The sequence below is a fragment of the Callorhinchus milii genome, unplaced genomic scaffold (assembly GCF_018977255.1).
Source record: "Callorhinchus milii isolate IMCB2004 unplaced genomic scaffold, IMCB_Cmil_1.0 Scaffold3, whole genome shotgun sequence".
Taxonomy (NCBI): domain Eukaryota; kingdom Metazoa; phylum Chordata; class Chondrichthyes; order Chimaeriformes; family Callorhinchidae; genus Callorhinchus; species Callorhinchus milii.
Genome location: NW_024704744.1, coordinates 89263075 through 89277959, shown reverse-complemented (window position 1 = coordinate 89277959; position 14885 = coordinate 89263075). Strand labels below are relative to the sequence as shown.

The 14885-nt window shown below is 38.8% G+C and overlaps 1 protein-coding gene across 4 annotated transcripts in view; it reads right to left on the bottom strand.

The window, feature by feature from the left end:
* kif6 (kinesin family member 6) overlaps positions 1-14885 on the bottom strand; it is a 190353-nt gene that overhangs the window by 72246 nt on the left and 103222 nt on the right. For all 4 annotated transcript variants that reach the window (XM_007910407.2, XM_007910408.2, XM_007910409.2 and 1 more), the window contains one exon: positions 1703-1805. In XM_007910407.2, coding sequence (XP_007908598.1) covers positions 1703-1805 — 103 coding nt within the window. The remainder of the gene's footprint in view (positions 1-1702; positions 1806-14885) is intronic.

Below are 14885 nucleotides of genomic sequence, written 5' to 3'. Positions count from 1 at the left end.
ACAGTGAACGTGACAGTTGTGAACATATAGAGTGAATGTGACAGCTGTGAACATATAGAGTGAACGTGACAGTTGTGAACATATACAGTGAACGTGACAGTTGTGAACATATAGAGTGAACGTGACAGTTGTGAACATATACAGTGAACGTGACAGTTGTGAACATATACAGTGAACGTGACAGTTGTGAACATATAGAGTGAACGTGACAGTTGTGAACATATAGAGTGAATGTGACAGTTGTGAACATATAGAGTGAATGTGACAGTTGTGAACATAGAGTGAACGTGACAGTTGTGAACATATAGAGTGAACGTGACAGTTGTGAACATAGAATGAACGTGACAGTTGTGAACATAGAGTGAACGTGACAGTTGTGAACATATAGAGTGAACGTGACAGCTGTGAGAGCCAACTGTGCTCTGATAAACTCCAGCAGTATCACACTTCACTCTGCGGTCCCCAAGCTTTGGCTCTTATCAACTTTTCTCACCTAACATATCTCGCCTGCCACTTTCTGGAATTAGGTAAGGCAGGGTGCGTCTCTGCAGGGAGAGAGGCACATTCCATTCCCGATGGAACTCTCATGCTGGTTTGTATACTCTTAAGCATGGTGATGGTTTTCCATGATCAAAAAAAATCTGCATACACCTTAATTTTTAGCCTTTTAAAATAATTTATGTAATCTGCCTCAGCAATGGTTTGAGTTATTTCTAAGTGTACAGGGACACATCTGCAAAATTGACCAAGTGGGGTGGAATAATGCCTAGCCTATAGCAACAAATTTACTGTGTGGAGGGGATGGCAAAAACCTCTACTGATTTTGTTTAAAGCAGAATTTATCCATTTAATGTATCTTTTCAGAAAACCTTGGTTTAAAAAATTCACTTGTGATGTGTTTATTCCCTTTTCTTTTGAAAAATTAGCCTTTTGCAGATTGTGCTGATGTTGCAAAACATATGACTGATGTTGTATCTTAATCCTAGAGATACAGTTACCTAAAGCGACTAACCTAACATCTTACCAGGTGTCAGCCTGGCTCAGCTACTCGCACTCCTGCCTCTGCATCAGAACGTTGTGGGTTCAAGGTCCACATCAGGACTTTGATCAGTCCAGGCTAACAGTCTAATGCAGTGCTGGGGTGCTCTACATTGTCGGAGGTACCTTCCTTTGGATGAGATGTTAAACTGAGGTCTCATCTGCCTATTCAGATGGATTTTAAAGATCCTCTACCACTTCTCAAAAGGGGAGTCTCAGCCGAGTCCATTGATTGGCATTTCCTTTCATGATAACACTGTCGATTGGTGATACCCTTTTCTCGGTAAAATAATTCTTCCACAAATAATAATAATAATTTGGTCACTCAAACTACTATTGGCTGCCACGTTTCACCCAGCAAATAGTCACTATACTTTACAGTATATCCTGTGAAGCGCTTTGAGACGTCTCGAAGACGTGATAAGGCATTGTATCAATTGCAAGGATTAAGAATTATTGTGTACAACTCTTTGAAGTTCTGTTTTCTGATAATGGAGAAGTTGGGAACCACTATTATTTTCAAAGGTTATTCATCTGCAGAAGAGAATTTTGCATAATGTGTCAAAGACCCCCATCAAATACTTCATCATAACTTTTAATTTAAAATGCATTAATTAATCATTTGCTTCTTCCTGCTCTTAGGCATAGTCTGGACATGACTCACCGCTGTTTCAGAAGCAATTTGTTGTCATCAATAGTCCCACTATCAGCAGAGTCTGTCCTGAAGATTTCAAAAGCTTCCTGACGTCCAAATGACATTTGTCCTTCTGTGGGGAGAAGAGGCAGAGACACTCTGTGTAAATACCAGCACACAGACATGCTATTTGGTGCTGGTTGTATAAATACCTGAATCTAAAAAAAAACCTGAAAGATCATCTGCTAATTAATAAGTGTGAAACGTTACCTTATCCATCTGCAATCTACTGCTAAGAGCAGTAGAGATGTTTTAAGCTCTTGTTCAATTTATAGGGTACAAAAGCACAATCTACACTTTCAGTTACATTTCTAGTGTTGAAAACGTTTTGATAATAAGACTTGTGTTTGATGCAGCACCGCGTAATGTAAAAAATGTCATATAAGCACTTCACATAGTGTTGCGCTTTGAAGTTTAGTGATTGCCATTGTGCAGGCAAACAAAGCAATGTGCTTCAAAATGCAATGAGATGAATGACTGACTCATCAATTTATGAGTGGATTAGGATGGAGGAGCACAGGAAGTCTTCCAAAAGTGACAGCAATTAAACACAATTAAGAGGCTCAAACCACAACCTGAAATTTGGAAATCTACAGATGGGAAAAGTGTATTTGCCCAGTGAATCTGATGATAGATGAGATGTGTATTCCCAACTGCACTGATCCCATAAATTAAGCTGTTGGGACTCACAGCCTGAGAGTCTGCACGCAGACCTTCCCATTAAGACCTAGAGAACCACAGCAGGGAAGTGTGATCAGGAGATCAGTCAACTTTTAATGGACTCACAGCTTTTGTATCCACTCCAGTAGATCCTGGAAGCAGTTTGTACAGATCCCTCCAAACTCCCTTATAGAAATGAGACCATGTCAATTTTTGGAAAGGTCCAAAAGGCTGGATATATGTGAGATATGAGGCAATGGCTCAACTCCCGAGCAGGACATTAAAGTTCACTTTGTATTTTTCTCCCTTTCCCCTATTGTTAAAACAGATGAAAAGCTTAATTTACACTTTATTTAATTCATACAACTTGGGTATTTGCTACAATAACATAAGAATATAAGAAATGCTAGACGAAAAAAGACCAAGGTCCATCTGGTTTGACTTCCATCTTCCTGCCGGTCGCATGCACGTATGTCCCAAACTATCTATGTATTATATCCCATAATGTTATTTCCTAAAAGAAAACTATCTAATCTGTGTTTGAAAGAATCAGCACTTTCTGCTTCAACCATCTCCCCAGCGAGCTGTTCCACAGGTTCACTATTCGCTTACTGAAATAGTGTTTCCATAGATTCGTTCTGAATTTATCCCCCTCCAATCACAGGCCGTGTCCTCTGGTTTTACTGTTCTGGACTAGTTGAAACAGCCTGTCATGGTCTATATTGTCTAGCCCCTTTAGAACCGGGAAAAACTGTTTCCACTGGCATGTAGGTCAGTAACCCAAGGACACCGATTTAAGATAGTTGTTAAAAAAAACAGAGGGCAGGTTAGGAAAAATTTTTTCACCCAGCGAGTTGTTCGGATCTGGAATGCATTACCTGAAAGGGTAGTGGAAGCCAATTCAATAACAACTTTTAAGAGAGAAATAGATAGGTATTTGGGGAGGACAAGATTGCAAGGCTATGGAGAGAAAGCGGGCCAGTGGAATTGAGTTGGATTGCTCTTTTAGGAGCCAGCGCAGACACAATGGGCCGAATGGCCTCTTTCTGTGCTGTATGATTCAGAAGGAGGCCATTCAGCTCATCATATCTGTGCCGGGTCTTTGAAAAGAGCTTCCAATTCAATCCCTGCTCTTTCCCCATAGCCCTGCAAACTTGTCACCAAATAAATAAAAGTTGTTATCGAATCGGCTTCCACCACCCTTTCAGGTAATGCATTCCAGATCCGAACAACTCGCTGTGTGAAAACATTTCTCCTCACCTCCCCTCTGCTTCTTTCAACAACTATTTTAAAACTATTTTAATATGTACTACATTAAAGTGAGCAAACAAAAATAAATGCTCTAGGAAGCATGCATCAGTGGAAATCACATATTGTGTGTCTCAGATCCTGCCGAGTTTGCTTTGTGTCCGGCTTCAATAGAGGAAAGGTTCACAAGTACAATTCTTGTTGTGAATGCACTGTTCCTTCACTCTCTGTATATGGGGAGGAGATATTGCTGATTACTGCCAGGGAATTTGCAATGTGACCCCAAAACTCTACTTTCACTCTCATGATACCAGACCTTTACAACACGGTCACATATTACCACAAATATTTGGCTTTAAAACCAGCCTCAGTGGGTTGTGGATTGCATGGAATTAATGCAAGAAAATCAAATCAAGTGCTAATAGAATCGGTTTCATTTTAACACAAATCAGATTGATTATATAATGACCCTACCAGCATACTAACGGAGGGTAAGGAAAAATGAATAAAGAAATGGACTGAGGGAGGACGAAACATGGTAGTGGCAGGTATGAGGACAAACAATATTCCGTTTCTAGAAGCTTAGCTTGCTCTCCTCAAGCTGCTATATTTTTACATTTTATAGTTTTATATTTGGGGGTGAAGTTAGCAGTACATTTATCACATTGTGTGGGGGAAAGGCCCACTCCCTTGATGCTTCTCTTGATGTTTTCAACAGTTTTCAACCTCTGCAAAGCCATGTCTGCAGCACTGCATTGCCAGCTATGGTTTTTGATTGTTCAGTTAACCAGACATTGGATTTTTGCTAAACAAAAATGTAGACTGTGGTATATGTTTCTGCTTCTTATATCTCATCATAATTATAAGCACACTGCATGCTCTCTTCAGTAGAAGATAGAATATTAAAATAAAATTGTCATTGTTTATTACCATTTGATGTTTTTTCCCATCCCATTACCTGCGGAGTGCACCAAGGTTCCATCCTTGGCCCCCTTATTTTTCTTATGTAAATACTCCCTCTCACCAATGTAAATAAGGAAATAATAATAAATAATGTCAATAATGTAAATCTAGAGATATAAACCAGCTACAAGTGATGATATTGAAATGCAGTGTAGATATTTGCCTTGCCCCTTCCTTCCCCATCTTCAGGTCACACCTGAAGACCTTCCTCTTTGACCGAGCCTACAGTCACCTCCCCATCCCCCCCCAGCTCGGCATTGTGTTACGCCACTGTCAAGCATTCTGGGATGCTACCCTGTGTGAGGGGCGCTATATAAATGCGAGTTGTTGTTGTTGTTGTTGTTGTTGACATTCATAAAGTCCTCTAGCTTAGTGGTTAGAGCACTCGCCTCGCAAGCGAGAAACATGGGCTCGATTCCCGGTAGGGCAAAACAGTGGGCAAGTTTCCTTACTCCACACGCCTCTGTTTACTTAGTAGTAAGTAGGAACCCGGTTAGTCGATTGCTTTTCCGGGAAAAAACTAATTTTAAAAAATAATAAATTGGTCACTCAATCCATGACTGTTTGTGGGACTCCGCTGTCTGCAATTAGCTGCCACATTTCGCCCACAGAATATACAGTCAATTCACTTACAGTATATTTTGTGAGAGCTTTGAGATGTCTCAAAGATGTGATTATATCAAATGCAAGGATTATTATTATTATCATCATCATGCTTGGAGCCCACAAAGGCTGAGGGATTTGAAGCAGGTCAGTGCTTGTTAAGTGAAGGGAGTGGCTGGGTCGTACAGTCGAAGGAGGTCGCAGAGATAGGGTGGGGCAAATCTGTGGTGTTGAACAACAAGGATCTTGAAGAAAATTCGCTGGGAGATAGGGAGTTAATGGGGCTCATTGAAGATTGAGGTGATAGGAGATGATAGCCCCACATTGGGATTTGGATTGGGTGTTCAATTGTTTACACTCTTGACTGGTCACAGGACTAGAGATTTAAAACAACAACTTGAATTTACGCGGGTAGCATCCCAGAGCACTTAAACCAGCTTCAAGCAATGATACTGAAATGCAGTATACAGAAATTTTCCCTATATCCACTGCCACATTCTGGATTCTCTCTGGATGAAGATAAAAGCCACTAAAATCAAATAATATGCTGGGTGTGTATAATAATAAATAGTATTATCTGTTCTTATTACTGTCATTTGTTACATACTGAATTTCAAAGGAAAATTCTACATTTATAATCAAGTTAGATCATATACTTTACTTATGATATGAATAGAAATTCTCCATTTAAATTAAGATGGTATAATAATAAACATTACATTTGATATAGCATAGAGAGGAGATGGAGCTTAGGTGGAAAGAATGAGATTTGAAATAACATGAAGCGTATTTCATGAGACATAATTGTTGACCACACAACCTTGGCACGGTTGTACACAATTCCAAGTTATTCAGTGTCTTGAGGGAAGGAAACAAAATCACAGTTACATTTCTCCTGATTCACTAAGTAATCAAGCAAAATCTCCACAATGTCAATCTAACATTACAGCAATGATTCAGTGCTGAGTAGTTGCATTCCACAGATTGTATTCTTATGTGTTTGGATGTATTGAAGCCATAGCATTGAATATACAGTAATAATGTACTTTACTTTCTAAACTAGTGTAACTAATGTAATGTGTGTAAACCTGGCGCATTGGTAGCACTCTCCTGAGTCAAAAAGTTGTGGGTTCAAGCCCCACGTCGGGATTTGGAATCACACAGTCTAAGCTGACACTCCAATGCAGCGCTGGGGGTGTATTGCATTGTTGGAGTCCTTTGGATGAGAGGTTAAACTGAGTTTCTCTCTGCCTGTTCAAGTGAATGTTAAAGATCCCATGGTACTATTCGAAAAGAGTAGTTTCCCCTGTGTCTTGGCCAACAATCTCCTAAAATAAAATTGGTTACTCACTCCATGACTGTTTGTGGGGCATTACTGTGCACAATTGACTGCACGTTAAGCTCATGAAATACAGTCAATCCACTTCACAGTATATTCTGTAAAGCGCTTTGAAACGTCTCAACGACATGATAAGGCACTATATCAAATGCAAGGACTATTATTATTAACTAACCTTCAAACTACTTAACAATTAGAAATCAATCCGCCTATTTTAACAAAAACAATATTAATTTGTTCCATTAAATTAAGACGTGAAAAATTCTACCTGATTAAATCGTGTCGATTACTGTATGTATTTGTATCTTTTAGTTCAGATTGAATGAGTATGTGAATTTACATTCATGTATCCAGGTTATCCAGGCTTTTTAATACTTCAAACATTTGGATCATTTCCCCTTTTAAATTTGTTTCAATGAAAACAAATCCCATGCTGCCATCCGATCTGTACAACTGTATAAAGCAGTAGGAGGGAGAGAGAGAGAGAGGAATGAGAGGAAAAAATAGAGAAGGGAAAGTGAGATGTGCGGGGGGGGGAAAGAGTAAGGGAGATGGATAGAGGTGTAGAAGGAGAGTCTGTTGGTGGGGCATTATTGTGTGAGGAAAAGACAAAGGAAAAGAGACAAAGTAAGGTACAGGGATGACCAAATTCACAAATAAATAAGCTGTTAAACTGAGGGTGGAGAATAAGTGGAAAGGTGATGATGGGAAGCAGGCCTGGAAATTAGTTTTGAATGACATTTCATAAAAAGATTTCTGTTATTGTTATTCTCTATCATAGGACAACCATCAAATAATAGGACATCCAAACCAAAAGGGTCAGGAAGGAAGGGTTTGAAGCTGGATATTGTTAATGGAGCAGCTCATAAATAACCCTTGAACCAAACTACTTCATCAAGTCTGGCACGTGGGTGAGGTTTAAAGCAAATGAACACCAAGCCTGTCAATGTACCCAACCTTCCAATGATCTCAGAGGTGCTAGTTCTCATTCCATTTCTTCCTTTTGGCTGGAATGCATGTTTTGAAAGTACTATGCCACTCTCCAGCCTTTCATCCTAGTAAACTGTATGCTTATACTTACATTATAGCCAAGATAGGGGATTATATTTAACATTTTATACCGGGTGAATTAACCTTGTTTTGTGAATCCATACAACACTTAGAAATATAAAAAGAGTGACATAGTTTAAAAGCACCACACCCTTTATTACACCAGTTAGATTTACAGATTGTCTAAAAAAAAATCTAAGTAACTGCTCATTTGATCAAAGCCACTATTCATCCAAGCAACTCAGTTAGCTGGAATGTTAATATGTATAAACCACAATAGACAGATGGTGTCCAGCCCAAGTCTCCCCCTTATTAAACATAGATAGGGCCTTGGAGTGGTTTCCAAATCTTAGGTTAAGAGCCCGACCTCCCGACGTGAAAGGCGCTCTATAAATGAAATCTTGTTGTTGTTGTTGTTGTAAGAGAAAACTTACAGCATGCTAGCAATTTCCTGCTTTCCAGCTGAATGGAGTATCATCAGTACTATTTCAGTTGTAAAATCTTGACATTTTCCACTGGTAGGAGAGTCAGTGACCAGGCGCCCATTGTTATAAGATAGTCACAAGAAGAATGAAAGGAGAGCTTAGGAAACATTTTTGCGCTCCAAGAGTTGCCCTGCCAAGTAAAGTAGTAGAGGCAGATTCCATTGTGGGTTTTAAGAGGAATGTAGACTGGTTTATGAAAGATGGAAGCTTGAAGGGGTTTGGGGCTAAACAAGGGCAGTGGGATTGATTGAATAATAATTCTTGCACTTGATATAGTGACTTATCACGTCTATGAAATGTCTCAAAGCGCTTCATAGAATGTACATAAGGCGCTATATCAAATCCAAGGATTATTTATTATTTATCAGGCGTCAGACGAAAAGTCAACTCACTTTCCTCTCTCCATAAATGCTACTTGACCCGCTGTGTCCCCAGTGACTTCTGTTTTTATTTCAGATTGATTTCCAGCATCTGCAGTATTTTGCCTTTTGTTGATCCCCCAAATAAAATTGGGCATTCATTTCATGGCTGTTTGTGGGACATTGCTGTGCGCAAATTGGCTGCCATATTCGCATATTAGTCTCTAAATTGAATATTAAACACAAGGGGTCTAATATGCGATTTAAACATAGTAATTCAGAATGTACACAGATGTGCAAGCACACTCCCCACATCATTCTTGATTCCGAGATCCATGAAGAGGTCACCTATTCTACTTCAGGTTAGCGATATTTCATTCTACATAGTAGGATCAAGCCCCCTCTGACTATTTGTTTACTAAAACTAAGCAATATTTGTTCAACACTTCATGTCTTTCTCTCTTCAACGTTTGAGAATCTTTCTTCCTTCAACATTAACCTCTGATACCCATCTGGTGCTCTGCTTTGCTGGCATTCTCTCTTGTTTATTCCTCCTGGTTGGAGGTTTACCCTTTCCCTGTGTGTTTTCAACATCTCCCTGCCCACTGGTGAATGACAGAATGATACAGCATGGAAACAGGCCATTCCGTGCAACTGTTCCATGCTGGTACCAATCACGTAGATTCCATAAAAATCTAAGACATAATCGGGAGACCATTCAACCCATTATTTTAGCATCCAAAAGCAAAATACTGCAGATGCTGGAAATCTGAAATAAAAACCAAGGGCTGGGAACACACAGCAGGTCAGGGAGCATCTATGGAGAGAAAAAAATTAGTTAATGTTTCAGGTCTTTGACCTTTCGTCGGAACTGAGGGATGTTGGAAGGGAACAGATTATAAGAAAGGTGGCGGGGAAAGAAAGACAAAGACAAAGGAAACATTTAGGTGGAGGACAGAAGATGAGGAGATCAGAGGTGTTGATGTTGCAAGGCAAAAGGATGTAAGCGAGAGGATCTGGGTTTGATTCCCAGGCAAGGTGAAATGTTAGGCAAGTTTCCTTACTCCACACGCCTGTTTACCTAGCAGTAAGTAAGAAGCCATTTGTTAGTTGGTTGGCAGATTGCTTTCCAGGGGTAATAATCCCTTTAAAAAATAAATTATAAAATACAGAATAATAATTTGGTCACTCAATCCACGGCTGTGCACAATTGGCATTTTGCCCACAAAATACAGTCAATCTACTTTACAGTATATTCTGTGAAGCGCTTTGAGATGCCTCAACAATGTGATAAGGTACTATATCAAATGCAAGGATTATTATTATTATGCTGGAGAGGCCAAATTAAACAAAGAATCTTTAGCGGTTTATAATGTAGTTGAATATCAAGATTTGCCGCCCTGCTACTTCTTTGGAAAATAATGTTAAATTGTAGCTCGTACTGCAGATTAATGATAAGGTTGTCATTATTCAAATACATCTTATCAGGAAATAATTTGTGGTTGATTACCAGGAAACCCTTTGGCCAGTTTATATTATAAAGGATGANTTTTTTTCTGTTTTACAGCAGATTTACAAAACAATTAAGCAGCTCATACAGATTATTAATAATTTATAGTGTTCCAAGCCAATCTTACGTGGCAGATGTAATATTTAGCATATTTCTAGCGGAGTTATGCAGAACCATATGTTTGAATAGTCTACTTTTGAGATCAGAAGTTTCAATCCAGTGCAGATAAATGGGATGTAAATATTCCTTCTCTGAAGGCTGCTAATAATCTGAGTGAAATGAGTTTGGACAGTTTTGACCCAGTGGCCTTAAATTGATGATAGAAATCTGCACTCCAATTCAGCAAAAATGTTTCACATTTGAAGAAGTCACGAGAATGAAGTGTGCCAGAAATGCAAATGTTACCCTGGAGAAATCCATCTAGATTAGGATAGTTATATACTGTCAGAACAATGCAATGCACTGTCTCCTCTATGCACCTGATCAAAGGTCTGAATACCATATTTGGGGTCAACAATCTTAAATGACATGAGTTTCTCCCCATCACTTGATGAGTTTCATTGTGCTGAAGTATAGTAGTGCTCGGAAATGGGGCAATTTCCCATTTAGAGCACTCTTAGGACAAGTACAGCAGTTAGATATGTAACTAAACTATTTCTGTTCCAATCCAACAATGCTCTCAGCTCCAACATCAAAACAACACTCATTTGACATGCACATCAGCCACCTTGCTGCTTCTTTGTGTGTGACCATCAATGTATTCCTGTATTAGGGGCAGTGTTTTGTACTGTGGGCACCTGTTAAACACTGCTTGTAGCTGCACACAGTTGTTTCATATTGAGCATTTAGTGCCAATACACAGGAAACTTTAATCTATACCACCAATCTTGACTAGATTAAAGAGATTCCAGAGGTGAATATTTAGTGTGTAATACAATTTCTCAGTCAGAAATACCAAGCATCAAGTAGAAATGTTTTGATTCTGCAGCATGAAAATAAACCCTTAAATAGATCATAGAGAACCATATAGCACAAAGTTATAGAAAGTTAAACAAAAAATAACAATTTACAATATGTCTGAGGTCTGGGATGCATTCAGCAAAAGGCAGTCCTGTTCACTGATGCAGTGTTGTATGGGTTATAAAACTCAGTCACTGGTATGTTGTCCTTACATAAGAGGAACGCTTTCCTCTTACTCTAGGAAATTAGTGATGATACCTTGCACTTAAAGGGGAAGCCACTCTCTGTGGGGTGTTTGCATGGATCACAATGAGCTCTAGTGGTTCTGGACATTCCTATTTTGATGCAAGATACTGTCTCTACTGATGGAGTCAGGTAACATTGGGACAACAGTCCTGAATCTTTCTTAGCAGCTCGATAGGCCAGAACTGAATAAGGCATGATTTGAGTTTCTAGCCACATCTGGAATTGAAATGAATGCCAATGGAGGCATCTGAGGACAGAGTCCAGACTGTTATTAGCTGTGCATATGTTAGTTCCTGCACTTGAATTATCATGTCTCTTTAGGCACATTGCATGGTGCCTGTAGGGGCAACTTCTAACAGCATTGGGGTCTTTTTTACACTCATAAAAATAACTTTTCTTTTGCTAGATCTTTATGACGGATTGTAATCTTAGTGGAGTCTATTTAGTGATCGGCATTTAGATAGATTTTACTGTAGATTTATTTGTAACTGACATTGCAGAGACATAAAAGCAGGAAGTATTTAATACAGAATGTTCTTTTCCACAGAGCATTGTTCCATTCATCAGAGAAACAGGCATATTCAACTCACAGAAAGACAGACCACAATCTACACTTCAATGGAACCACAAGCAATGATGAGACCTGTGGAATGGAACTGTTGTTCCTGGCTTGCCAAAGGTGGAGCTGGCAGTGATTGGGCACAAGGAAAACCTGCAGTTGGTGAGACGCCCCACAGGGCATGCAGCATGGCACACCATATTTATAAATAAATATCTGTAGTACAGGCAAAACTAGGCAAAAGCCAGAAATCACACAATCTGCTTTTTACTTGCCACACACCTCATTTGTCATGTGCCTCCGTATTATTTTTGTACTGAAATGGAGCATATAATATACTGAAGCACAGTGATTTAAAAAAAACACATACATAGGAAGTAGTGTAGGAACAAATGCTATAAATGTATTATAAATTTTCGGGGGTAAACAGAGCCAGCAGGGCTCCAAATAATATCAAATAATGCAAAATCACACTAATGTTGGGGATGATACTAAGTATGTAGCATCTTCACATTGCATTCTTTTTCCTTCTAGGCTGTTTCCAAACTTCTGCCAGTGCTGCAACATTCACTTCTGTACCGCTCTGAGACGAGAGTTATGTTTTATTGGTTTGAAAGAATTATTATTGAGAACTCAAATAACTGTACTTTTACTTTTGGAAGTGAACCCAACTACCACTGCGATTTGCAATGTTGGTAAGATACAAAATATTTTGTTGAAATATGGGAGCACAAAGTATGAAATGAACTGCAGACTACCAATCCTGTAACAAAAACAGAAGTCGCTGGGAATAATCAGCGGGTCAGGCAGCATCTATGGAGAAAGGAAAGTGAGTCAACATCAACAATCCTGTTGTCATTATTGGGGAAGATCATGAGTAACCTTGAAGAAATGGAGTCTAACTTTGTGATATTTACAAACAGAACTCGACCAGCTAATTGCAACTTCTGGTTATGAGTTATGAAAGCCAAAACAGTTAATTAGACATTATGAAAGCCCATGTACGGACACCATTGTGTTATTTTTCTCCTTGGTGTTCTTTTGCATTTTGCAAGGCTGCTCTCTCTGTGTCTGTCTGTCTCTCTCTCTCTCTAGTTGCATTTTACGACAGCTGAAACCAAGTTACAATACAATTCTCTGCCTTTGGGGCATGCCATAGCTGTTCTTAGAGTTTGTGATGTAAACATGGGTGTGATTAAAAAATACTTCTGTTCTGTATTAATGACAACTCTTACATTTGATGAGTATAAATTTAGCACAATATTTTTTTAAAAACAAAATTGTAGCAAGTCACTTTAGAGTGAATAATATTCAGGAAAATAGAGCTTCAGAGGAATAAGATTCAAATCTCAGTGGCAGGACAACATTTAGCTTGGCAAGTGACTGCAACATAAATCATATTTACAACATTTTTTTCCAGCGATATAGTGATACATTTAAGTTCAATGACTGTTGCAGGTTAGATTTGACAAGATACGGTTAAATATTTGCACCATTGTGTTTTAATGAAGTTTAACGGTATGCGCTGATATAAAAACTTTGGTTAGAACTACATTTTTCACCTCTTACTCAGCTTTACTTGGTCATTATTCAATTTATACGTGACAAAACATGCAGGCGGGGTACTTTTAAAAAAAAGGGCAAAACACTTCAAATGAAAACCTTATGTGTTTTTATTAAGTGATTAAAGTCAGTGCCTGGTGATTGTACAACATGCTACCTAAGACAAACAAAAACAAGTCCACTGAAAGCAATTATTAATGAGTGAATATTTTGATGCGTTGTTACTCTACGGTACAGTTAATTGCTACATTATTAACTTGATGGTATTGGATTTTGGAGCACTTTCAAATAATTAAATAAACTATAGTCAAAAGTAATTTTTTTGTACCTTTCAATTGGTCTGTGCCCATTCTGCCTTTCAGTTCTGTAAAATTAACTGCACCAATTTCCATATTTCAATGAATGGAAACCTGAAACTGACAGCATAATCTGGCACATTGGGGGAGTGGACCATGCTAAACTCTTTGTACGCTTCAAGTGCTATTTTGAGGTGATACTTTTGAAGGCATTCAGCAAAAGTAAAATATTCCACACTGTACCAAAAACTCAAGACCCATAAATAGGTGTCAGCTTGACTCAGTTGGTAGCATTCTCATCTCTGAGACAGTAGGTTATGATACCCTCATCGGGTATTTGACGGCGAATTAAATTGCATTGTTGGAGATGTCATCTTTCACATGGGACACTAACCTGAGGTTCCAACTGCCTGTTCAGGTGGACATTAAAAATCCCATGGCATTTTCATAAATAGAAAGGAGTTTCTCTTTCCTGGAGTTCTGGCCAACAATCCCCCAGATAAAACTGGTCATTCACTTCATGCCTGTTTGTGGGACATTTCAGTGTCCAAATTGGTTGCACATTCATCTACACTTTACAATAAATGCTGTGAACCACTTTGAAATGTGCACCCAATGTGAAAGGTACAATATCATTTTTTATATACTGGGATCTATTACTTTAGGCTGAGAAGTGCAATCCTTTTGATGAGACATTAAACCAAAATCTTGCTACTTCTTTTGTTAAATACGTCTATTGACAATTCTCCAGATAAATTTGTCATTGAGCTTGTGGTTGTTTGTGGGACCTTGTTAACTGGTACTTTGTATCAAAGCTTTGTACAGTATATGGTGATCAAGATGTCCAGAAAAGTTAGCATTGTAGACTTCAGCATTGGGGAACAGCAAATACTGGTTCCCAACAGAGTCCAACATGCATGGTTCTTTGGTAGAACTCTCGTCTGAGTCAGAAGCTGTCATTCACTCCATGGCTGATCGTGGGGCATTGCTGTGTGTATTTTGGCTACCATGTTTGCCCACAAAACACACAGGCTATGCACTTTATAATGGCCTTTTGGGTTTTAACTAGAAGATGTCAGACAAGGCTTGTGGCAATGTGACTTTTTGATATTCAATGACGACTCTCCCTATCATTGTGAAGTGTTGGGTTGGGATTCCGAGTTGGTTCAGACTGTAACAATACAAATTAGTTCTATAGTACTGATGATGTGTTGTTACAATAGCACAAGAAACATTTAAAAAAAGGTATAAAATCAGGAGGCAGTTTTTCACACAAAGGGAAAATCTGGAACTCTCTCCCCTGGATCCAATA